The sequence below is a fragment of the Pogonomyrmex barbatus genome, unplaced genomic scaffold (assembly GCF_055798465.1).
Source record: "Pogonomyrmex barbatus isolate J1 unplaced genomic scaffold, ASM5579846v1 scaffold7, whole genome shotgun sequence".
NCBI lineage: Eukaryota > Metazoa > Arthropoda > Insecta > Hymenoptera > Formicidae > Pogonomyrmex > Pogonomyrmex barbatus.
In genome coordinates this window covers 4,088,414-4,116,047 of record NW_028297171.1, presented here as the reverse complement: position 1 = coordinate 4,116,047, position 27,634 = coordinate 4,088,414, and the positions used below count along the sequence as shown (strand labels likewise).

The following is a 27,634-nucleotide window of genomic DNA, read 5'->3' as shown; positions in this document are numbered from 1 at the left end:
CGGATCCCTCACGATCATCTGTCTCCTCGCGATTACGCAAGCATCGTGTCTACGTAAAAGCATCGATCTTTGTCAGCCGTAAAATCGTCCGCTTTGTGTCGCTTGCACAATTTTACCGCAAGTATGCCATAAATTTAATCGCTACTATTTATCGTATTGGTATTTTACATTAGCTCCATTTACAGCTTGGTCCTGCAAAAAGTTCCCGTGTATCGCAAGAATGATCCAAGTACACGTCACATTTTCTTGCTCGTCATTTGATTTATCTCCCCGTTTCCGCAGACCCGTTGCAATCGTTAAATAAATTTCTTCAGATTAATTCTCGGATATTTTTAAACTTTCGCGTACAGAGCGCTTCAAGAGTGGCAGCCACTCGGAAGATAACTGGGGGGATATTAATTAAAAGTTAAATAAAAGTTGCGAGTTGCTTTAGCACTTAGAATGCACAACTGTGGATCTCTGTCAAAACGGTTATGTTATATTTCTACGTGATACATTCTGTGTAATGCTAAAGCAGTCCGCAATTTAATTTAATTTTAATTATGTTATAAAACTTATAAGGACCGTCTCTTCTTTCAATTTTGACAAAAAAACTTCGAAAACAAAGCAATTTGAAATTTCAATATAGAAACAATGCATTTCTGGATCTATGTCTTTGTACCAACTTTTTTTCTTGTTTAGATCCCCAGTGCCTTCCGAGCGATTGATCTCCACTTTTGAAACACCCTGTATGTGTGCGTGCGCGCGCGCGCGCGCGCACACACACACACACAATACATTTGTGTAAAAACGAGATGCGCGTTGCGAGTTGTTCGCGATTAAAAATCTTAAAGGAATTCACGTGTGGCAAATCGATTTTTGTTTGTCGAATTATTAGCACGTGAGCGGACCGACTGACCGTGCAGCGTGTCGTATAGCACGTTCCGACACGCGTGCTCACGTGCACGTGCAGTTACGCGCGCCCACGCATGCACGACTGTGTGCTTATGCAGCGTAGAATGCACAAACGAAAGGGAAACCATCGTCACCACCGCGCCTTTTACGAAATCCAAGTCGTCTGAGATTTTACGACACGTTGAAAAAAAAAAAAAAAAAAGTGTTGGTTGCCGTCGCCTTGTACCAATTAACCCGCGCGACCTTACCTTATTGTTAGGCAGAGACATAAGCATTATTTTCGACTCGTAAACTTAAAATCATTTTTCCTACAGAGTAACCGAGGAAAAAAGATATACGACGTCATCGCAATTTGCATTTAAATGCAAACCATGATAAAGTGCACGTCACCAATTAACAAAATCGATTCAAATAATGATATATGAAGAAAGTTAAACACGCATAACGCGTTCAAGTGACAATACCTTTCAAGGCGGTAAAAATCACACTCGTCATACTTTTATACACATACAACCCTCGGGGCTCGTCTTAATCGAGAAACTAATGTATCCGTTGATCAGCGAGATTATACTTTCAATCTATCTCCTCCCCCTCCCCCCCCTCTCCTCCGCCCATCGTTACGCGACTCCGAACAGGAAACAATTACGTTCCGTGTATTTTGTGAGAAAATCCCAATTTCTCATTATAAAGCTATATTATAACCGATTCAGATACACATCGAGCATGCCGTGTAATAACGCGATGGCGGTCGTACCTATCGGTTGCAGCAGGAATGTAAGGATCGTGCGCAGCGAGCCTCGGATCGATTCACATACGACGGCGCAGCGCGCCGCTGCACTTATTTCTGCGTGGCTGCGCCGTTAAAGTGCAACGGCGAGAGACAGCCGGCCGACGTGGAGAGAGAGAGAGAGAGAGAGTTCAAGTTTTCCCCCGATATTTCTTACAGACGTGCGTCGCGCGCACTAGCAACATTGAGTTTGACATGACGTAAAGTTTGAAACGAAACGTCGGAAACGACAAGAAAGTCTGCTATTTGCACGCCGCGGTATTAATCTAACAGGATCTCGAAAGATATCTCCTCTTACATCATCGCTTTTTAATTGATTACTGTCATTATTGGGCATTTTGATATAATTATATTTATTGCGAGTGTATATTAAAATAATATTAAATCATGCAAAAGCACAGAGTTAAAGAAGAATGATTAGTTCTGTGAGTGATCACGTTCCGATCATTTTGCCGTACTTCCTTGTTTTTTATTTCTCCTTGTTTTTAATCTCTTAATTTTAATTATCGTTGTATCTTTCTCTTTTACGTATATTTTCTTTGTATTACGTAAAGAAGTATAACGTAAGCGTGCTTGCTCTTATATGAAATTTGATATTTGTAACAATCGATTTAAACGACCATAGCATGCACAATTACGTTGATTTTTTTTTTCTTTTCCGCATCACTAACGTAGCTAAACGTTTTTCACGTAACTGAATATCTCACACAATATGTGTCTTTTTAAAATAATACATTTCACAAAAAATATTACACTAAAATTAGAAATTATAGAAAATTACAGGTATATATAAGTGTATGTCTTTTAATAAATAATAATAAATATTTAAAAGATGTAGTTTTTGTGTAATTACAAGATTCTTCCTTTATGTATTTCAAAAAATTTAATTTTTTTACTGTTTACTTTTCCATACTCAAATAAACGCGTAATAAGTTTAATAAAAATAATAAGTTTAAAAACAAATAGAAGAAAAAAAGAAAAAAGAATAATGTAATAAAATCATTTTCTTCAATTACTATGATTCTTTTAGTTATTTAAATTAATTCTTATTACTTAATATTTAGTTATAATATGTATATACGCAAAAACGCAATTTCGCAGTTAAGATGACCGAGACATATTTATTAACGTTAAAAAAAAATTCATATATTTACGCACGGGGTTAAAAAGAATTTAAATAAATAAACCTTATACCAATATGCAGATATATAAAGTGAAATGCGCAATCTTATCATTATGTTCGTTTCAAGAATTTTTATAAACGATCTTTAAACATATAATTATAGTGAGGTAAATAAGGTGTACAAGTAGCAAGTGACTCATGCGTTTACCAGTCCATTTACTTGCAGTACAGCTTCTATAAAGGTATACTGAAGGTCAACATAAATCTGCCTTTCGACGTTCATTCCCCAGAACGCGTTAATTTCTACGGGTTATCGATAGTCTCTCCTGACAGATCCTTAAAAGGCAAGCATTTACCTGCGATGCTCGTGAATACACACTGTTGAGTAACACTAATGCATTTCAATTATAGCATTTGCACAATACCAAATAATTTCGGGTATTACGAATTTATTTGGAATTCATGAAAATTTTTCCGAGAATAATTTACGCGCGGTTAATTTCTCGGTGAGTTTGTAGATTTTGCAAAATAATTATTTTTTTCCGATGAATTAAAGAAAAGAAAGTGCGCTACTTGTGATCTATTGCATATCTTTATAAGCCTCCTCGAGTAGTTTCGACGTTTTCAATGCCGATCCTTTTTCTTACGGCAATTCTTGGAACGCTCTTAACGCCACCGCGACAAAACGCGACGTAGGCACTTGTATATAAAAGGTGAAATTGCTATAATCTTCGCGGCAAAATTGTAGCCGAGAGGCTCAACAATGCGCCCAGATGATCGCTTTATAATGCTTCTGCGAACTGACGAGTTCCACCTCTGGTGGACTGGAAAAAGCATGACTCCCGCAGATAATAAAAGATCGATAGGAGATTGCTACGCGGCACAGAATTCGAATTACCCGCATATAGGTGACCCGTCGACTCGACCAGTGAAAATGTTAAAAGCGCGAGGAACTTGTAAAGTGCAAGAAAGTATGTTTCGCGACACGCGATCGAAGAGAAGTGTTCGTGACGAGAAGTATAACGTTGGGAGAGCGCAAATCAACAGAGACGGCGAAAAATCGATGACAAGAAGTGACGTGTTTCGCCGTGATGGAAATTGCAAGTGGCGTATAAGTATTGAATAATTCTTACTCTCAATATCTTTTTGCTCGGTCCCTGACATTTTCATTAAGAAACGTCCTTTAAGAATCTTCACGATTAACAATTATTTATGGAATAATCAATGAGTCTTAAAACCAAGCCTTTTATACAAAAAAAAAAAAAACAAAAAAAGACAGACCTCGGTTATACCATATTTGATACATGCAAAAATATTAATGTTTTGCTATACGCGAATCATAATCATTAATAATTACAAAATTTCATTTATTGTTGTTAACTATAAAGTTTCAAGGCAAATTATATTTCCTGGAAAACATATTTAATTATCGTTGTTGTAGCTATACGAAGTCGATAAAAAGAATGATGTATAATATATTGCAAAATAACGCAAAATAATTCTATTGCAATTCAATATATGCTACCTACATACTTACAGAATTATCCAACAATCTTCTCCATCACGCCATTAAGCGCGAACCGCATAACAATTACCAATATGGATTTCTCAATCCATATTTGTTAGCAATAAACGATAACAAGAGTTCCATTGCGCAATTTCTCTCGGACATAAGCGCGATCTATGTTTGTAGACGCGCGTAATAATCAGCTGGGAATAACAAATGACGATGTACACGTGAAGGCAATCTAGCGCAACGATTACCGCTACCTGACTTTAATTAGGCGGAACTGGCCGGAGAGATATCCTTCGGCAGTCATCTCGGAGGTGTCTCGAGATACGAGCATTTACGTTCCAATCACGAGATACCAGTTTATTTATGTTGGCGAAACAATAGATCGTCAATTCGCGGATTAATCCGCCTGTGCAAACAGTCGTAACGATGACCACTGGTCAGTCTCCAGACTCGAATTTCGCTCGACCGTTGATCAATCGCCTGAGACTCATTCCGCAAGACGACGATCGGCATATTCCGATCGCGTAACGATGAGGCACGCACGCGGAAGAACGGCCAAAGTCATTTAATCGCTTTTCCATGTCATTACGCCGATTTGCCATTTTATATTTAGTCGGTGGGGATTCCAATTAGCCTTTCTTTCCGTCGTGCGCCTTGTGTGAGAAGGCAAAGGACGGAAGTATACGCCATATATGTATGTACACCATATATGTACGCCGGTATCCATCGACGGCGGGGAGCAAAGGCGCTGACCTTCGGAAGGTCATCCGTCTTGCAGCGGTGTACGACATGCTTCCGTGTATCATCCGTGGTAGCGCGAGAGGCCCCGTGATGCTCGGTAAGGAATATTGACCCCGTGCGCGGCAAATTAAATCGTCATTACCTAACGAAGCGCGCCGATCGAATCGATATAGAAATAATTAGCCGGCCGTGCCAATTATTAAAAATTATTACTGCGCGACGACGGTTATGTTAATTCTCTCGTAAATCGATCTCTGCGTGATCTCTCGTCGCCAATACGCGAGGAATGCGACGGCGACACGCTATATATTTACATTCTAAAAATCGCGACCGCCAACCGGAAATTGAGATCATCCGTCTGATTATTTATTCGTGGCGTTCGCTCGTTTTTTTCACGCGCTTGCAAGCGCGTTCAGGAGAAAATGACAGTCACGCATTGGTCGTAAATGCTAGGCGCATCGAGCCGAGGAGTAAGACGCGATTGCCGAGATCGCTCGATGAAATTCAAAACGTCGATGACGATTCTATAGCGGCAGATACCCTCCTTCCGATCTTTGACCCGGTCCGGCGCACAACGAAAAGATATTAATGACGCTCCACGGAGAAAACAATGGGAGAAGTGCTCGGTACCACGTCGCTGTAATCCGCTGTTTCTCGAGTCAATGATCATTTCACGGCAGAACGACAATTACGGAGACAATGACACTCGTGCAGCGTTTCTCCCTTAAACACAGACATTAATATCCCGCGTTCCGGGCTAATTATTGGATAGCTTGGGCGGATAGCTTTGGGCGTGCGCAGCTAGGCATGTGAAAGTACTTGTTAACGAAGCGCAAAGAAGTTTGTCCAGGAGATCACATACATGAGCCACATCTTTGCTTTCAATTTTTTTAAACTTTCGAGATACCTTCAGCGACAACAAATTATAAGATTTCTGTAGAAATATACACAGTTGGAAAATTTGTTTTTTTTTTTTTATGAAAAAATTTGTTGGTTAAAGTTAGGTAATCTGCATATTTGTATGTAAATTTATTTATATATTGCTATATTAATTGATCTTAAGAAATATAAGCTTATTTTTAGCTTAACTTTAAATGTAAAATTATTTAAAAAATATATTAAAGTAGCACAATTTATACGTATCTATCAAATATGTTCAAATTTACAAAAAGAAATGTTGATTACTTTAGCATAATAGGAAGGGGATGACTGTGCGTTACTTATATGTCACTTTCATCATAAAAATTATATTAATTGTACATTTATAGTAAACTTCTAATTAAGATTAAGATTACATTTCTTTTTGTTTAAATATTAACATAATATCAGTGTTACTATTTAACATATAATATTAGATTAACACAAAAATTTGAATAGACTATTTAGGACATGGTAATATATATTGAATTCAACATATATTCTCCAATGGTGTAGTAAGCACAAATTTTTAAATTAAGTTTGGGAAAATAAAATCATTTCTCAAATTTTAAACTTAAGTTCTCATTTTATCAATCTTTCTAATTTTATTCAGCAAATAACAATAAATGAGGATATCGCGAATTCTATCTTTCTACATGAAAATGATATAGTCACATTCAACATTGAGATTTATTGCTCATCAAAGACATATCTTCTATGGAGTTTCCTAACGATTTGAGCTCGGCTACGAATAAATCAATGAAATAATAGTTTGTCCGAAGGAGGACGACGTCCGCGAATCTCGGCAACGGCCAGAAGAAGAGGCCAATTTCAAACGAATAAAGGGGTTAAGCGTGACACACTTATTCGGATACAGTTACAAAAACCGTGGTGGCAAAAAAAAAAAAAGAAGTTGATATTTTTGATTTGTGACGGCGATCATTGTTACGCAATTCGCCGTGTAGCGGTCCACCTCGCGGATTCGCGAAAAGTGGCACGCCATCTGCCTCGGCGAACATATGGCGGACATAGCGTAAGTCATTTAAGTCGGCGAGTCTTACCTCGATACTTATAATAACTCGGTATTAACTGTTATGCGCGTCCTTGTAATTGCCGACCGTCTTGGATGTCTGGCAACGGGAGACGCTGGACGCGGCAATATTTGCGCCCTACGCGCGAGCAAGTCCGTCGTTCCGTGAGAAATTCAACACGGCGAAAATTCGCGCGACTCGCACGAACTTGGCATTCCAGTTTGCGGGTTCACGAAAGGTGTACGCAAAGGTTACCGATCACGGATATTTCGAATTCAACGTGAAATTTCAAATTACGGGGTACCAACGCACAGTAATTGGTTACACACGAGGCATAATACGCAACCACTAATTACGCGAGCAAATATCGCATTCGTGATTTGATCGCCAATCAAAACTGGACGGCTTCACCATTGTTTTTCGAAAAGTTTAACAGGAAAATCGAATAATAAATCGAGAGCTAAAACAAGATCTAAATTATTCAGAATTCTTAGAATTTTACAAGCACAAGGGAATTCTATTATCACGGGTTATTTTGCGCAACTTTATTTATAACTATTATATCGTTATACAGGTTCTTCGCGGGATGTTCTCAACGCAATGAATTTGGCTACGCGCGAAATACGAAACGGGAAATCGGAAACGGAAGTTCCGGGCCGATCGAGGAAAGCGGGAGTCGCGGGATCGCGGTAGGAAAAGGAGGAAAAGAGTTGGCGACTCGGGGAAAGATTCTCGAGTACACGCGAGCCTGCGCGATACAGTTTATTTGAACTGGGGATCCACGAAGTGGGGAGACATAGCTCGGCGTTAGCGCACCGCCGCGTCTCTGCGGTTTGCGAGCTTTAGTCGCGCGATCTCGTCCGAAGTGTCGGGGCGCTTCTCGTCGAGCTCCTCTCGCAATCTGCGACCGGTCGATCGATGGGTCGATCGTGGCGTATACATCTCACCTTCCGAGAACAGCCGAGCGACCCACCGAAGATCTCCGTCGGTCCGCGTGTCGAAAATTTGCGCGCCGCTCGATCGCGCATTCGAATCGCGAGGGAATTTAAACTTAGCTGGGCCCGTATCTCTCTGAATATCTCGTTTCGAAATTGGCGATGTTATTTATTTGATCTCTAATAAGAATACGAGTTCTTTATATCGCGTGATCTCGACATGTGCGTCGGTCCTGTTTGCACGCGTGAGTGAAACAAATGAACGCTTTTGATGGATACGACGGAGCTTTGTAAGTTTTCGATGATCGACGAGGTGAGAAGGATAATTACAGTGGCCGAATTTGATTTGAGTAGCGCAAGCATATTCCCAAATTAGGAAAATAATGTATATGTAGAATTGGAATGGAAATGAATATATATATATATATATATATATATATATATATATATATATATATTCTTCGTTTACTTTACGTTTAAGAATAGAAAGACTAATGATTAATGTTGATTCCATCTAGATTAGAATATATATATATATATCTTCTTCTAATATATATTAAAAAAAGATAATAGATAATAATATAGATATAGCATAGCGCCATAATTTGAAAAGACTATACTTCTTATTGAATCTTACTGAATGTCTTCATATGGTCATTAAAATATGTTTTCAACTTACACCTAAGTTATTAATCTTTAGTTTGTTATGCTTTGTAAATGTGCAAAATGTTAATTAATAACAACCAATCTTCAGTGTTAAATTGATGAACGATTTACTTTCACTACACTAAAATATACTAGATCCTCTCCCGGAAGGTTGTTATTAACTTATGCACAAATTAAAATCTTCTGCTCTTTGTTCCTGGTATTTAATTAATCATCATATCATTAGAAAGTTGCGCGTAACGCAAAAACTTTCATAAGCTCGATTAAAATCGCTGGCAGGGTTACGTGCTTAGCGGCACGATAGGTCTTCTCTAGGAAAATTACGTCAGGAACGTTCGTAATGCACACAACGCCGCGTGGAAAACATAAAACATTTGCAGCTTAGAATAGCCACTAATGGGTGAATTGCTAAATCTGCACTTTCACTTCGCACGATCTATTATGCACATAAGTACGGCGAGGCTTTTTAGCTTAACTCTGCGTGAATACGGCTTAATTACTTGATATCGAGAATTCTTACGATTCGTTTCTCGTCAGTTTCTCGTCTATTTACATTATGTTTGATGAAACGGACATTTTTACGCTTAACGTGTGTCGTGACAAATGTCATTTTTAATCGCAGATAATAGGAAAAGATAGAAGGAGATAATAAACATGACATGGCATTACTTGACAGGATTGGATCTTAGGTAGCCTATAATTTTTTATTTTTATCAATTAAATTTATATATAAATTCGGAATAATTGTTTTTACCGCGAACTATGTGTCGTTATTATTAATAAACTTTCAACGCAGGTCATATAACTATATAACTTTCAACGTAAGCTATATTCCTAAATAATCAAATCCGAAAAAAATTCATTACCCCTACTTCTCTATACGAAATTCTTATTATAAACAATACCACATCTCAGTCAGGAATCGAACCCGGGAGAATCGTCCATTTTCCAGGCGTTTTATCCTTCGATAGCATGATATTTATCGGAATAATCGAATAAATATTGCGAAGAATGTATACTAGTAAACGATAATAATAAAAGATAGAGTTTTATGGAGTGAAATTAAAAAATCTTGAAAAGAAATCATTTTGCGGTCACGGTTGTTTGTGGTTCCTTTGAAATTTCGGTCGACATATAACTGTCCGTTATAAACATACATGCGTACAACGGAAGGTGGAAACGCGATTTCTGAAAAAGATTATACACACGGACGGAATACTAAGTATTTGTTCGTGTACAAGAGGCATACCAACAGCCAGGAGATCCGTAAGACAAACAAACGATGCGAGAACCACGGAAAAACGAAGGTTTATGAAGATGCGTACGCGTCACAGCCGGGGCCGTCGTAATAATTCACGATATCTTTCTCGTCACGGTCGCTTTGGTCACGGGTAATTAAAACCCCCATTACATGGCGATTACAGAAGTTTTGCGGGGGGAAAACATTTTATCGCGAATAACGAGGAAGAAGCCTCGTGGGTTTCACAAAAAAGAATTCCCCATTCTCATGTATATTCATGACCGGAATCGCGGATAATGCCCGGAGTCCTCCCGTGCATCATACCTTACATATGTGGAATATTAATTCTCGTCATTCGTATGCGATGTACGCAATATCGCCGCGAACGCGCGTAGCTGCGGAATGTCGCAGGTGCAAGTCACTCAAGAAAGTGCATTATGGACTACGTATGACAGCGAGCATGAATAAATTATATCCCATGTCGCTCTCGGAGTTGCTAACAGACACAAATCATCGTTCCTAATTATGTGAAAATCCTAGGAATACAAGATCGGAAAGTGAATCGGATTACAGTCGAAAATCCCTGTAGTCCAGAGAAAGTATAATGACCGAGTACGAGAGTGTTAGCTTTTTGGCGACCAGAATTGATAAATGAAATTGATGAAAATGAAAGTAAAATTGGCATTTGTGTTTAACAGCATATCAAAATATCAATTAAAAAGATCAACAAAATAATCTCAAGTTGCTTAGTTCCGACATATAACTATATATATATATATATATATATATATAAAATGTACGTAAATATTATATATATATTTATAGCACATATTATATAAATATTATAATATATAGTTATAAATCATTCTTGCTGTCATGCATTTTATTTTTTTTACCGAGATATCATATTTCTCTCATTACGACTTCAAAGACGGAAAGCGACATTTCGCAAGTAGCAGAGCGTGCCGCCTTGCAATTCCGCCCACGTTTCTCTGCGACATAGAGCCAGCCGCTCATCTGAAAGACAAACACCAGTGGCGACACACTGGTATGCCACGGAAGATAATCATCGTCATAAATTCATCGTCATAAATTCATCATCATCACCATCATCGTCAAGGCATCCGAAACGTAATCACTCATTAGTTTGCGCGATTTGCCGTTAGCGCATCACTGTCAGGACTGTCATGTCGAAATGACGAATTCGGGGATGATTGAAATGACGGTGAAGGGATGAGAAAATGCATTTTATTCTGATGTTGCTAGTTGCATATCGTTACATACGACTAGGAAACGAGCTGGTCATTGCGAGAATCATCCCTTTGCTTGCATTGCATTAATTCCTTGAGGTTTCGTCATCAAATTATAAATTACTCTAAAGTAATTTACTTTTAAATACAGTTTTAGATATTTCATCAAATAATTAATAATTATATTTTATAAAATTTAATTTTTCATTAAATTATAAATTGAAATATTTATATATTGAATTATTTATAATAATAGTATAATCATAATTGCTGCCACTAATTTTATTATTATTATTCTAAATTACTAACATTATTTTAATAAATTAAATTTAGTCTCAACATAAATTTAATTATTAAATATTATTTAAATTTTTATATTAGTTTTAAATAAGTCATACACAGCTTTTTGAATGAAATTAAAATTTCTTTTTAAATGGTTATATAATATGTAGGTTATATAATGATTGGAAATAATGCAATTTTTTTAAAAATAGGATTATGCAATCACTCATTTTCGTGTTAAATATCGGTGTCTTGTTCTCATCAAGCATGCGGACAGAAAGTAATTCATCTGATTTCTGACATTTGCAAAATACAAAAAATTTCGACAACGTGGAACACGCGTACATTTCGTCACGCAAATTGTGATAAAATGTAAAAGAAACAAAGAACAAAAAAAAAAGACAAAGAAGCGAAGGTGTGTTTGGTGCGAAGTACTGTGAGAGATACTGTGTCGCGATGTCGTCGACTGGTGAATTTTCGACGTTGTCGAGCGGCGAGGCCACCGGAACTGGCGAGGACTCGTTGCCGAGCTCGAGAGAGGCGACCGCCGAGGCCGCGGGTTCCGGCGGTGGTTTCATGCCGCTGCGTGAGTTCCTGGACAGATTCTCACTGCCAAGGGTAGTCAGGGTCGAAGGTGCCGGTGGAAGGCCGATACTGCTATACAAGCAACAACAAAAATCGCTCAGAGTCACGGCCACGCTACTGATGCATCGTTACCGCCATGATGTCAAAGTGGGACCGGAAATAGTCATCCCGGAAGGCTATCCCGGTGAGTACAATCTCATGTAATACGTGTGTATTTGCTTGCACCCTCGTGCTCCTCTACATAAATGAGTTTAGTAAAAGACGAGACTAAATTAAGAATAATTTCTTTCTTAAATAAAAGAAGAAAACATATAATTTTGGAAAAAATTAAAATTCTCTTTTAGATTCAATTTTATTAAAAAAAAAAAAAAAAAAAAAAAAAAAAAAAAAAAAAAAAAAAAAAAAAAAAAAAAAAAAGAATAATTTCTATTATGAAATTTTTTAAGAACACACTTCAATTTTATTAAAAGTAAAAATAAACCTCTTAAAAATAAAATGTAAATATTTATATTAAAAACAATTTAAAGTTTAAAATATATGGAGAATGAAAAAATATGGTTAATGGATAATAAATCGCGAAATACGAAGACGCTATACGGAATTAACTACCTGTCACATTCCGGCCTTTGACTTAACGTATCGATCATAATGATCGATTGTGCTCGCGGAATTGTATCGGAAATTTGATCTGGGATTAAAACGATTGCGGTACGTTGCATAAGAGCATATGTGCACGCAGTGTGTTACAACTAATCGATTGACTAGAAAGAGATTTCTTTGCAAACAGCTGCGAGCTTTTAAACATTCTTTTTTTCCATTCTAAAAAAAAATATCATTTATGATGTTCGTTAAATGCATGCCAATTTATTTATGCTTATCTATCTAGCGACTGAAAGATAACGGTAAATTAGAATCATAGGATTTTTTGTTAACTTAAACATTTGTATTCTCGAGATTTTCTTGTGGATCGAGAACTATACATGCCTATGCTTGTCCGATTATTTATTCACACACCCAACTGCGTATATGAATAACCAAGTTGTAGTAGACATAGTGACTTAACTTAAGCCCACAAAAAGAAAGTAACAAATGATTGTGGCGGTTTAACAATGAAACCAAGTTTATCTAGTGAAACAGAGAGTGACGTAAACTGCACACGAGTTTGATCAACAATAGTAGCGAGAAAATATAGATATAAAATTCAGAAAAAAATAATAACTTCCCTTTCAAAAAAAGATTAGTCTATAAAAAAATTTAATTAATGTTTATGAATTAAATATTTTTTTCTCATTATAGATCTTTATGATGAAATAAATATAAAACTCTATAATATAATATGAGATATATACTTTAATTTTACATCCAATAATATATGTTTCTTTTTTTTATCGTAATACATTAGATATTACATTGAATGCAAAAACGCGATGATGATGTGACATCATGATGTAGCAAGGACTATTCGACAAATATTACTCAACGCGCGGGAATACGTAGACGCAGCCTCATGTAATCTGCATAGGAACGTTTCAATTTTCTCGGGTGCGGCGTCGTATCCACACACGTTGCATCTGCCACACCGACAACAACGATTTCTCACGGCCGTAATCGCGCTCGCGAGCGTGTTAGCGTGCTCTCTCGGCGCCGGTTCATAGCTCTCGCTGGCAAGAAGTAACGAACGAACGAGCGGAGCGAGCGTCGGCCTATAAATAGTGAAGGAAAGTATGAGGTAACGCGGCAGAGCGTGTCGCGAATTATAATTTAATATCATCCCGGCTTGTAATACCGTGAGTACGCTCGCGATAATGTCTATGCGCGGAAAACATACGCGAATGTACGAATCTCTCGATGACTCCCCGACGAGAGAATCGGCCGACGAACAAAATAGACAGCGAGAGAGAAAGAGAGAGAGAGAGAGAGAGAGGGACGAGAAAATCTGGTCTCGGTCTTGTGGAAGGAGAAGGAAAGACAGAGGAAAACGCGAGAAGAGACAAACAGCGCGCTAACGTATTATTTAGTTACACCGGGCGCGCGGGTAGGTGGTCAGTGACATACGGCCGTGAATAATACCCCGCTCGTATTAGCATAACGCCTGACAATACTTTTTCAAGCGAGCCGCCATGAATTACAAATGCACGAACGTCGGATTGGCGTGGGACGAGATTACGTCGACGAGCGCAACGAAGACTCACTTGCACGCGCGAGACAGATCGGCGAAAGTAGAGAGTACTGCTTTATAAAAAAAAAAAAAAAAACAATCTGATAATAAACAAGTTTGAGAGAGGCAATAAAGGCCTCAGACATTATAAAATGCATTAGGCTACTATAATTCGGTTAATCATCGTTAGAGTCAGTTATTATTGTAGTCCGTAATATTTCCAATAATATCAGTGTTGCATGTTAGAATTTTGTTATTTAAAAAATTCCAATTTTCGATTTTTTTTTCATCGGATTTTGTCATTTCTCATAATTCCTCGTGTTCGGTTACAATCGCTCGCTAATGAAGTCCGGCCCTAATCCCGGTACAACCCCCGTGCATCGCACGCACAAAACGATTCATGTCTTTTCGCGATTCATGTCAAGGTGTTGGTCAATACGCGCAGTGCGGATTAATCGCCAAGGGACCATGAATGTACGCACGTGAGCGCTTGATCGCGCGCAGGATTACACGAGTAAAGTATAATCAGTTGCATGAGAATGATTTTTCTAAAGAATTGAACATACAGATTGAGTTTCCAGCCTACAAGATATTCCCTCGCCGACATTGCACGATCTCTCTTTTATGTGCAGACTTACAGTTTGCCGCTGTTATTTCTTTAAAAACTCTAAAAACTCTCTAATTATATAGAATATTTCGTGAGTCGAGGTCAATCACTCAGGAGACGATTGGAGATCCAAAAACAAGAAAAATTGGTGAACATAAATCTGAAAATGTGTTGTTTTCGAATTATTGCTATTTTTATGTTGAAATTGCTTTGCTTTCGAATTTTTTGGTCAAAATTGGAAGAAAAGATGATCTTTATGAATTTTATAATTAAAGGCTGCTTTAATACTACTTAAGATGCACTGTGGAATCTCTGCCAAGAAATGCTAAGCGGGATGTGTTTTCACGTGACGTATCCTATGTACTAAAGCAGTCCGCAACTTTTATTTAACTTTAACTGTATTATAAAACTCACAAAGACTCTTTCAATTTGACAAAAAATTCGAAAGCAAATTTGAAAACTTCAACATAAAAATGATGATAACTTGAGAACAATGCTTTCCTATGTTCATTTTTTCTTGTTTTTGACTTCCACTTTTGAAACACCCTGTATATTTATACTTTCTCATACAGATATTTATTATCCCTTATATATGTTCCGTGTGTTATCTCATAAGCGACGACACATGCGAGAATGATCAATTTTCATGTTTCCGCCTAGCTTACACCGATACGTTGACCTTTTCCTGCGTTTCGCTCGAACGTGCACGTGTACCGCGCTTCTCACACGTTAAACTTTGGTATCTCGCTTCGTTTCATGTCGCGAAGAAATAGCCTCACCATCGCTATTCGATAATGCTAATCGATAATGAATATTTATGTACAGGAGGTACGGTTTGGTACAGGCAGAGCTGGAAGCCGAGATGGGATTATACGTCTAAATCTCGCGCCACCGGCTTTAAGTTCAACACTACGCCCCCTTCGCTCGCGCGTCCTCCTGTTATTATTGAAATTTACACAAGCGGGATAGCCGCATGATGTTACCGCAACATCTGGTATTACTTGGCGCATTACTTTATTAACGCTTTTTGAGAAGAGGATTTCCGTGAGTAGAGTCCACGACTGGACCCCTCTGACCCTTTGCTTGAGATTGTTTTCTTTTACGTCGTGCTAGAGTTGTCTATCAGCTCATAGACTTGGCTTTATGCGCTCGAATCATTGTCCAAGTCGCTCGATGAGAAAAAAAAGGGGCTGTATCTTTATAGCCGCTCTCGTGACTTCACCGTAACGTGGGAGTGCCGCTTCGAAAAAAAAAAAAAAAAAAAAAAAATGTTGAACCGGCTTTATACTGGTGATCCAAACGAAATTACGACGATTTTATCGACTGAACTTACAATATTGTTATTCTTCTCCTGAAAAAATGTAAACCGCAATTTTCTTTCTTTCCAATCCAATCATCCAAGCTGTAAGATTATCCCATTGAACAATTTCGCTGTTTTAATATCTGATTTTGTTAACTCAAAGATGATAATTTATCTAAAGTGATCGGTAATAAAAGCGAACAAACCTGAATGAAAAACCGTAACATTTTTCCATTCTAAATTACTTAAGGATAATTATCGCGCGCGCGTCTGACGTGCAGCATCCTTTTTCACAAACTTTCATCAGGTGATGTTACGTTTGAATGCTTTAGTAACGCGCACTTAACGAGTTTACGGAGCTCGGAGCTACCTTTGCATGATAATTAAACGCGTCTCAATAAGTAACAAAGAACAACATAACCCATCTCCAATCAGTAGAAATAGTCTGCAGCACTTCTCGGCCGGGGACCATTCGTCATGATCGAGCGATTACGCGCAGCCTCGAGCGCGACTTAAGTCATTCGGAGTGTCGGAGTTCAGTAGTGGGTGAAGAGGAACGCTGAATGTTAAACGTTGTCGGGCGGAAGTGGCGGCCGCGCTCTCTGTGCCTTCTCTATGCATAACCCGTTGATTTACAACCAGAAATACGTCACGAGCGCGCACAAACGCTCGTATATATGGACTTCACGCGGATCCCGGACTTGTTATTGTATCCCGCTTTTCCACTTCTCTCTCTCTCTCTCTCTCTCTCTCTCTCTCTCTCTCTCTCTCCTTCACGCACACCAAGATTTGCATAAATCTCGGAAACGCGAGGGAGGCGCGAAATCGAAAGTTCTGGCATCGCCAGCATTAACCGCGAGGGGCGCGTTTCCCCACGCCTTTTACGATCGCGCGAACGGCGCCGAGGGAATTCCGCCCGACGCGAAGAGGATCGCTCCTCGGCGATGCGGCTACGAGGAAGCAAGCCGCCGATACGGGGCGGCGGGGCGTCGGGGCGGCGTGGAAGGCGCATTTTATGGCGAATAAAATCGAAACGTTTTCGATTTTATTTCCGTCGTATATATAGAAACAATGATCCGGCTGCGATCCCGCACGCAGGGAACTCGCGGATATTACGCGCCGCGACTCCCACCGCTCGGATTCCGCGCTGGGAGAGAGTAAAACGTATGTACTTCGGGCGTATAACAAATATTTTACAGGCGAAACTAATTAATCGGGCGTTAATCTCGCCGATGCCGGGTTTATAAACTCGCGATCTCAGATATCCCCCGGTAAAAGTGTTCGACGCTGAATGCGGCTGAGCACGCACGCGGCGGGAGAATAACCATATATTTTTATCAATTAGCGTATTAACGGATAGCAGGGATAGCGTGGGCTTCCGCAATTGCCGAGGCATCGCGGTGGGATTATAGCGGAAAACTTAGCGAAGCATTAATTGTCGTTTACCTGCCACGCATTACTGTCCTTTCGATAATCACCTCGCGCGACTATCAAAAATACTCGCATCCGCGATTTCTACACATGAATGATAGATAAAATGAAAGATTATACAGATTTTTAACAAATTATCGTAATTTGTCCAAACTCACGAGAACTAAATTTACAGAAAAAAAAAAAGCATAGAAAATATATGAATTGTAAAAATGATATGATTGTATCTTTCACTTTCGGTTAAGAAATTCTTGTTTCAGATCGAGTTTCCGTTTTATCTTATTTACTGACGCGATCACGTGTACTTAACAGATCACGTTATCTTCTTAAATACGCAAATGCGCTTGTTAAGAGAATAGCAAAAGCCGCAGTCGTGTTAATTGTCGCTTACGTACATTTCGCATTAGTCTTACTTCGATAAGCACTTTGCGCGCAATCCTCATCTACGATTCGCACCTGAACGTGGAGTTTCGATCTCTGTAGAGAGCTTTTAAACCTCGATATCTCGCGGAAGCATTACCTTCGTTAAAAGACAACGCGTATCAGTGGCCCCGCGCATACTTTGACTGCGCCGGTGCTATCGTAATTGCATTATTTCGTGCAGCTACAGTTTTTCAAACGATTAAATGCTTTCGATAGCTAGGATATAGCGGAGAATATTGCGCGGGGAACAGAAGTTTCTCTTTTTCAAGAGATACACCTATCTCGGATTTACGCGGAGAAAGAAAATATTTATCTCTTTATAATTTTTCACGGGCAAGCGAGCACGGGCGATGACCGCGAATTATTGCGATGTCTTTTCTAATGATATACTGTTACCCGGCGGCTGATGCCGTGAACGGTTTATGTGACTGCATATCCACAGATTATAATTTTAATTGCTACCTATGATCGCCGTCCATGAAAATAGTATTTTAATGCCCTCGCGGTATTTTATGACATTTATTAGCCGGATATCGTGGATTTTTCAGGAAAGACACACGAGCTTAAGCACATTATTATTACAAGTTACTCTTAATGCGCCCGTTTTGTTATCTCGCAAGTGTGATTTTAATCGCGCAACATTACAAGCCGAGATATTTATGGATAGTATCATCGACGTTCATGACACTCGCGACGTAACAGCTTTGAAATGCGCCTCACATATCAAGGTAGTTCAAGGTACAAGTATAAACACCGGTTTAAAAAGGAATAGGCAAGCCTGTTTGATTGCAATGCACAACTCGAGGATTACGTTATTGAGAAAATCGACCGGCAGTTCTTGGAACGTAAACGACGACTGAGCCTTGAAATACAATCCCCGCAATTGACTAATATATTATTGCAATCACATTACCTATATCCATCTATAATGAATGATCCTATCGTAAGAAATATTTTGATGGAAGAGAAACCGAGACCGATTAATTCATAGATATAAATAATTCGATCCGTCCGATTCTTTTTCTTCCTCCGACTCCACCGTGACATCTGAATTCCTCTTGATTTATTAGCCCCGACATGGTCGCGACCAGTTTAATTAGCATTTGCAAATCAAATTAGCATATTTCTGCCTTCAGGCAACTCAATTTACGTCTATGCGTTTTCGGAATGCTTTCCGCGAAATGTTATCGAGAAAAAAAAAAAAAAAAAAAAAAAAAAACGTCGAAGATGAATAGCCGCACTCTTCGTCGACACAGAACTATTGTGCCTATTGTGCCTCGTTCTTCGTTCGAAGCGCGAAAAGAAGCTTTTCTGCGTGAATTTCTCGTATGTGAGCGGCACTGTATTAGCGTGCCGCGAGACATGCGCTAACATCGAGCTTGTATTCGTTCGGTAAATGAATTATTGTGTCGAGCACACAGGAGGCGCGGCGAGTGTTGTGCAACGCGAGGAGAAGGCCATTCCGGCTTCTCAGAATTTTACAACTCGCGCACGATTCGACGTCTTTGGACCCTCTCTGTAGCGCTGCAGCGCGGCCTTTCATAACCGATTTTAATAGCCACACCCATGAAATTTCGAAGCAGTCCTATCGTCCCATCGATATGCGAGAACGATTTCCGCCATCGAGAACGACCGTCGTCTTTCGCAATAGCTATTTTCGATCCTGACACATCGAGGACTATTTGCGAAGTTATTTCTACCTGATTTCTATGGCAGATTATTAGTAAAAGATCGATAAGTCAAAAATCGATAAATAGGTCGTGCAAATTAAAGAAATTTGCTTGAGGAAAAGTAAGAAGTTTCCCTTTCTATTTAAGATTTTGCGGAAATGTCTCAATTTTAACTTATTGTAGAATCTCTGCAATTTCCATTAACTAAACATCCAGATCGAGAGATGATAACGCACATTCGCAGTAAATCTCCCCCTCCTCTCTCTCTCTCTCTCTTTCTCTCTCTCTCTCTCTCTCTCTCTCTCTCTCTCTCTCTCTCTCTCTCTCTTCCTTCTCATTACGCGGATTGTGTGTTTGTAACGAGTGCTCCTGGAGGAACTATTAAATGCCAGCTTCCGACGAATGAAATATTGGATACTTCGCGGCTTAATATCACGTGCTCCTACTGTGAAATTGGAGCGATCCTCCTCGCAGCAGGAAGAAGAATCAAAGTAGATATCCTGCTAACCCCTGCATCTCGCAGATTACTATTCTGGCGAGAGCCTTCACTACCACTATAGATGAACGGGAACGGGCTCCCGTTTAGAAAAGTTATGAGTACGGCTGTAATCCAAGAATAATTCTCAATCTTTCACGGTATACTGTCTTCGTAAAAGATTTTATTCTTTTAGATCATTTTATCCTTTCGCAGAACAGAGTCCCCTCTTTGGTAAGAAAATCAAAGTCGAGAATTCCACAGGGATTTGAAACATATCGCATATTGCTTTATTTTCAGTTGCTTATTTATTCTGTAAAGGATGACGCTAAAATAAGCGGTGGTGTCTAAAACAGATCCAAGGAGATACAGAATAAAATAGAACTTTTTAATAAATATACGTTTTACATATTTATTTATTTATTTATCATTGCAATTTTGATCTAATTTCCTACCACCGAAATTTCGACAAACTATTTCTAGATTAATGATCAACGATCTTGAAATTGTAAAAAATGATCACTAAGATTTTGGAGGCTTTGTTTTAGGCGGCTCTTGTCATATCATTCCTTTGTAAAATATTTTAAATGTGTCTTTCCAAATTCTTATATATGAATTCGTATCGGTAGAATTTATATATTAAAATTAAATAAGACAATGCAATAAAGTCATTATTCCAAAACATTCTGTAATTAAATTAGAGACATCTCTCATAATACTTGATCTGTCTTCTGCATGTCGTCAAAGTCATTCGAGAAAAATGCTCCACCAAGCATGACCGATATTACGTATGATAATCGAAGCGTAATTCCGGCACGAGCGTATTCCCTGCTTCAATATTCTGGAAGCCTCAAGCTGAAGCCTCAAGCAAAATGTCTATCTAGCACATAATTTCTATCGAGCGAAGGAAAAGTATGTTATGAGCCGTGCGTGAGAACAGACGAGTCGATAAAGAAACTCAACTTGGAAAATCGCGCCGGTTCCTGTTAACGTTTCCATGTGCGCGCGTGCACGTCGTCTCGAAATCGTTACCCTTACGTACACGGGCGTGTATTCCGCGCGATTCCGCCACCGCGGAGGGCTCAAGCTCTCGCTAGCACACGAGAGACACACACACTGTATAATCCCGACGATAATTCTCGACGTACCCGGGCGTTACAACCGCGGTATTCGCCGCAGATGTAAATACCCGCGGGCTCCCGAGAGCCCCGCGGGTATTAAACATACGTTCCCCGGGTAGTCGACAAATTGCTCGCATGAACCAGAATAATTAGCATCCCTAGCCTCCGGTGGTGTATGCTCGCTCGCGCGTTGCCTTCTCTCTTTCTCTCTTTCGTTTCCCGCTTCGTCGTCGCGTCGTATCCTTCTTCCTTCTCCATATCTCTCCGGCAACTCTTATACCCGCTTGAATCAGGATGGCACGTCCGGGGAATACCCCAGAACGAAACGACCGTATCTCTCTCCTTCTCCCGCCTATCGGCCAGCCCCTCTTCCTCTCTTCGTCTCATTGTGCACCGATTCACCGACCACGTTCCGTGCTTGCGTTTAATCAGCCCCGCTGACTTGATGCGCGCCGTACCGTCCGGTCCCTGGCGTGCGTGCCGGCTGCTTAAGAATGTAATTTAATATGCGACGTTACCGCGGGCCCCGCGTCATATTTATAGGTATTTATGCATCAGCTTCACGGGCACGTTTGAGCCGCGCATGTAGTTGCGCGCCGTAGCGCACAATGTGCGCGAGCCCATTGAAATTGCCTCCCGAGGAGGAGGCATTGCCGTACACGTATTCTGGACTCTCATGGACCCTCGCGCACCACGTAGGTGGGAGGAATTTATCGTTGTTTATCGCCCGGTTAGCCCTACGCACCGCGCCGATTCTCTCTCCGCGACGCGTTCACGTAGCGACGAGCGCGCAGCCCGACGAGAGAAGAGAGAGAAAGGGAGAGTGAAAGAGAGAGACGCGCGCACCGCAGCTACACCTCCTGTTAACATAATTTATTCCAGCCCGCCGCTCGCTGCGCTCGTCAACCTTATACATCAATCTCGAATACGTAGATTTATTTTTCAACGGGGCCTAGTCGCGCGATCCCCGGTACTCTCGGTTTCGCTTCGCGTGATATATAACCGGCTCTATACATTTCTTAATCCTTCAGAGATTCTCTCGCTGCATGCACACGGTGCGGTCGGAACTATCTTAGAAAGACTGACATTGAATATTAGCATGTAAAATATTATGCATGCGAGTCGGTTCTTTATGATTACACCATCAGCGTGACGCGTAATGTTAATTGTTGTTGATATTGTACAATATCAATTACCAATTACCAAACTTTCAGGTTCCAGTAAAAATTTGCCGTAAAGCAACTAGGATATATTATCTTGGAGGGATTAAGTGTATTAACGTTCCAAGATATATGTACGCCAAAGGCGATGAATCTACGGCGGAATAATGCACAGTACAGAAATAAATCTGATCGGAGCGATGAATAAGACGATTATCTACGTTTTCGCAACTTTACGTATTATGTTTAACATGTAAAATTGCAGTTTGTTACTTCCCCCGAAACACGTTGTGAAAACAAGCCAAGTGTGTCGTTACGTAATGCTAATACAATTTAAAAATCAATTCCACACCGGTTGGAAATCAACCGCGCGCGTTGCGTCTATATCACACTTCATTTAGATTTCACTTTGATGTGATAGAGTAGAAATCTAATTTTTATAAACCGCGTATATAAGTTACAAGCCGTATAACTCGTTCGGGATACACGTGCATGAAAATGACGATGCAATCACGGCGAAATTACGTTCATCGAGATGTCTCGCGATGCCAGGTCGCAAGAGCGTAAGTTTCGCTATTATCGTTAACCATTCTCTTTTCTGGGACGGCGGGGGCGTGAACGTACATCGTATCGGCACCGATTACGTAAGACGATTAATCAATATCCATCTCTACCATCCGTCCATTCGAGGTGGGCGTTAAGAAAAACACGTATGCTGATGGCATATTGTACCCCACGTGACGAATATTAAGTCTTACGAGAGGAATCATTTTGATATAATCCCGGCGATAAAATTTTTTTTCGGTGATGACATTTAAAATTTTGATTTAACTCGAAAAGACATAATTTATTTCATCTCACCTTTTGCGGAGAAATCGTTGAAATATTGTACGTAGAAGAGAACGCCGCGGTCACGATATTTTCTCAGTGTCATCGCGTGTTATTTATAAAGCAACCTGTTTTGTCTCGTGTGTGCACGAACACGCGGACGTGTTGCGTGGAATATAATTTTCCGCATTTTCCGCGTGTTTTCTCGAGTCCCGAGCGGATTTACGGCGACGACGCGTCGTCGCCGCCGGCGAAACGTCCTAATGATATGCGCTGCACATGCGCGCGTGCATTCGTCGTCGTTCTGATCCTACCACATGGTGTGTAATATCGTCGAAATGTCGAACTATATCGAAGAGCATCGCTAAAGCACTAAAGTGAATTTTTCCCATCAGTTAACTTCAATTTGAGAAATATTTTCTCTCGATAGCAAAACTGAGGAACATGAAATTGAAAATGTATATCAATTGGCTAACTAAAAATCTCTATTCATTTATATTCTCAAAAAATCAATAGAATATTGAACTTTTTAAGTTAACAAATGATTGTAAAAAATATTTTTTATATGTTATATAAATAAATGTATACATTATAAAATTTCTAATTAAAACAGATTTGTCTATTTCCATTTTATGTAACAATTATATGTAATTATCTAAACAATATTAAAAAACACAATTCTAATAGACACAATGAAACTATTTCTATTTAATTTAAAATCGCGAATATATTATTTGCAAAATACTATTCGTATTTCTGTAGTTGTTTACGAAAGACGTCAAATAAAAAAAAATAGTCTATTAGAAACTTTGTGCTCGACTGTTTCTTGAAGTTATATGTAATACAGATCGTTCCGCCTATAGCAGACAATAAATACTCAAGGACATTACTACTCGCTTGCCAAAAGGCAGGATAGGCAATTTATAGTTATCGTCAGCCGCGGCGCGGGCGCGGAGGAAAAGGCTCGGCGAGACGTGCGCGCGCGCGGAGGACGTTCGATTCGAGGCCGAGATTGCCGGCGGAGCCTTGAGGCGCGATCGTAACTCATAATTGATGAGCGGCACGTCGAGGATCCAGATCTCCGCGGATCGGCGTTGCCCAGAAAAAGTCGCCCGAGTCCGCGCTGAGAATAGCACGCGTGCCCCCTTGCCCATGATGACTTTATAATGTCGTATCAAGGGGCCCCGGCCGCGGCCAATTATTATCCGTTTCGGTCCGCACTTTTCCGCATCGGCATCGCGGCCGACAACGCTCGCGGCGGCGGCCTTAATTACAAGGATACCCCGAGACGGAGAAGGAGAGAGACCGCGCGCGAATTCCCGGGCGTACATTGTCGTTGCATCGCGAGGGATTACGTTGCAAATCCGCGGCGCGTCGATTCGTATCCCGCCGAAGAAAGAGAGAGAGAGAAAGAGAGAAAGAGAAAGAGAGAGAGAGAGAGACCCGCCGTCAGTCGTAAACACGGCTGCATTATTGCGGTCGTAAAGAGGATACGATCGAGAGCGTAAGTTTCATCGTTTCTCGCCGGCCGTAATTTCGAGATTCCCAATGAATCGCTATAAAACAAAATCTTATCGCTCTATCACCGCGGATCGTCTCTTTTCCTCTCCGCCCGCTATATCTCTCTCTTTCTCTTTTCTTCTCCCGCGAGCATATCGTCGTCGTCACGAGGTCGAAAGTTGACGAATATGGAAAAATGTTAATACCTCTTGCATCTCCATACCCACGTTTCTCCGATTACGTGTGCGTATATATATATATATGCTTCATACGCTCGTTACTGTAAACTTGCGTCTCGATTGTACGATACGACTTCGAAGAAGAACTCTAAAATTCATATCATTATTTCGAGATCTTCTTTCGATCGTCGTGAATATGCCGAACGACGGATTCTTCGGCGCGCCACGCACCTGCATTTTCAGCACCGACAAAATTATCGGGACATATCTAAGAATCATACGTACACGGAGGAAGATATTATTAGGCCTCTTTCCCTCGCGCGAGATACGTGGGTGTGTCGGCACGATTGCATAAAATCGCCAGCGGTCCTGTCTCGCGCTATCACCTTGTCTTCTCGATTGGATTATTGGACTTTTTAATACGGCCCGTTCGTAGAACCGAACGTCGCGCGTAGGTTTAGGTCTTTTTTCAATCTCGCCAGCCACGTATTATCATGTCAACCATGTTGATGCGTCTATAGTTATAACAAGAGGAGGAAACTTCGGTCGTTCCTTGTTTATCGTCATCCGACTACCATCAATCAAATACTATTTTTTAATTAATCTCCAATCTTTTCTGTTTACTTTTATTTTTATTTATATCTAGATCTATATTCTACCGTTCCTATCCTCCTTGTGACTCGTTACAGTTCAAAGAAGCGGAAAGTTCCATAAATTATTCTCTCTCTCTCTCTCTCTCCCCGAGATATAGCAAATAATTAAAGTTCAGTTGTGGTACATACGAATTCATTTGTCAATTAATTCAGGAAGCGCGAGTCTCTGCTCGAAGAAGCGAATGACGTTACCAACCAATATACCGTTCAACAGCATCGTACTTCATGTACCGCTGTGTGCAATCAGGAAGAATCAAGATCACTACTATCTTTAGCTACTGACTTGTCGAGGAGATCCGTACTGAGAAATAAAACGCAGCCGTTAATACGATTAACTGGATGCAATCACGCGGAAAAGTGTTTATAGGAAAAGAAGATTGGGAAAATCTATTCTATAGTTGATCCGGAGTCTACAGTGATAATTAATCTCGAAACCTGACTCTTCTCTTGACGAAAAGATGATTAGCTATTAAGTGAGTGATTATCATTTTCTAATTTTACAATAAATTGAACTTTTATCCTACTGCATTAAATAATTTTAATTGCATTCTATTTAACCTTTCATTTATCATTATTGATATGGTAGGATCATACATCCGTTATTCCAAAGAACAGAACCTTTATTTCAAACAGCTGTCCTTTATTTTTTCAGAACTTCATTTTTTCCTTTATTTTATGGGAAATTCTTTTCTAAATAACCAAATTCTTTTCTAAATTCCAATGTTTAATGTTGTATTAATGAGTACATTTTTACGGAAATAATCGATAAATTTAGTTTCATGTAAGGACGATATTAGTTATTAGGTATTTGTAATTATCAGTTAAAAGTATATAAAATATAAATATATATATATATATATATAATATATATAAATATATATATATATATAAATATAATTTGTTTTGTGTTAATTATATTTTTAATTTTTTTAAATTTAAATTTTAATTATTCGGATTAGATCAGTTTTCATTTTTTATTATTTCGAACTTATTCCAAATTTAAATCAAGGATTTGTTCTAATAAAGTCGAATCAGTTTCAAACTATTAGAAAATCACATATCTCATCATTTTGATATGACTACGCAAGAAAATTTCATAACGCGTAGATTCCTGATAACCACAAATGTAGTTTGGAAACACATGGAAGCTGGAACACCAAAGCTAACACTCTAAAATTTTCAGATCCTTTATTTTCTCGAAGAAAATATGGTCACCGTGATTATCGAATAAAATCAATCGCCTCGGAGAGATTCGCAGCGGGCATGCGGATGAAACAACTTTGTTTCGCCCGTTCAGGAGTTCAACGGCATCGCGATCTCCGGCGCGTACGTGTGTAACTTGGCATAGCGCGCCGCGTGTAATCTGGCAGAACCGAGAATCGGCGCGGTCATTTCCGAGTCGTTGATACGGAGATGTGCGGCGGTAATGCCGACTTAATGCGATCAAACAAGTCCACCGCCGCTGTTTCCAGCGCAAACAGGAGGGAGAGGGGGGAGAGAGAGAGAGAGAGAGAGAGAGAGAGAGTGCGGAGGATTACCGCGCGGCTAGCGTGATTACCGGTAGTAGAACCGATCGAGAGAGAGCGAGAGAGAGAGAGAGAGAGAGAGAGAGGAGAGAGAGAGAGAGAGAGAAGGGCGAGTACGTGCGTACGCGCGATCGCGTACTTAGCGCGAGATCGGCGAGCGCGCGACCGGCTGATCGGTCGGTCGGTTGCGGGTCCGGTGCACGGCCAACGGTGCCTCCGATCACGTAATCTGACTAATCGTTTCCGGTTTCGCCGGCGCGAACTCGCTTCCAGTATTATGACCACACGAGGTAATGTTAGCCCATCTCCGCTCGTCCGCCGAGCAGGCGCTGATGATACACCTCGTTCGACATACGTAAAGGCGAATTTGCACGGTTCACTTGTTGACGGTCATCCTGGAAGGATCGACCAGCGGGAGAGAGAAAAAAATTCATAAAGGTATCTCGATTCATTCATGGTGAAAATTAAGAAAAAACGTATACGAAAGCGTATGAAATTTATGATAAAGATCGTCGTAAAAGTAAGAGATTTAATTTTAGGCTTTATATGAACTTCGTCGTACGAATAAAACGTAATTATGTCATTTATAATTTATGTAGATTTGTTATTAATTTTGTCACACACATGCTCGCTAT

The 27,634-nt window shown here is 39.9% G+C and overlaps 1 protein-coding gene across 6 annotated transcripts in view; it reads left to right on the top strand.

The window, feature by feature from the left end:
- Positions 1–7,833: 7,833 nt before the first annotated feature.
- The window catches only part of LOC105428052 (uncharacterized), a 40,190-nt gene continuing 20,389 nt past the window's right edge, over positions 7,834–27,634 (top strand). The window contains exons 1-3 of one of the 6 annotated variants that reach the window (XM_089083242.1): positions 7,834–8,235; positions 10,783–10,982; positions 11,596–12,152. In XM_089083242.1, the coding sequence (XP_088939368.1) occupies positions 11,840–12,152 (313 nt within the window). In that variant the 5' untranslated portion in view covers positions 7,834–8,235; positions 10,783–10,982; positions 11,596–11,839. Of the gene's footprint in view, positions 8,259–10,782; positions 10,983–11,595; positions 12,153–27,634 lie in introns of all 6 variants that reach the window. The other 5 variants (XM_089083241.1, XM_089083244.1, XM_089083240.1 and 2 more) reach the window with 5 other exon arrangements.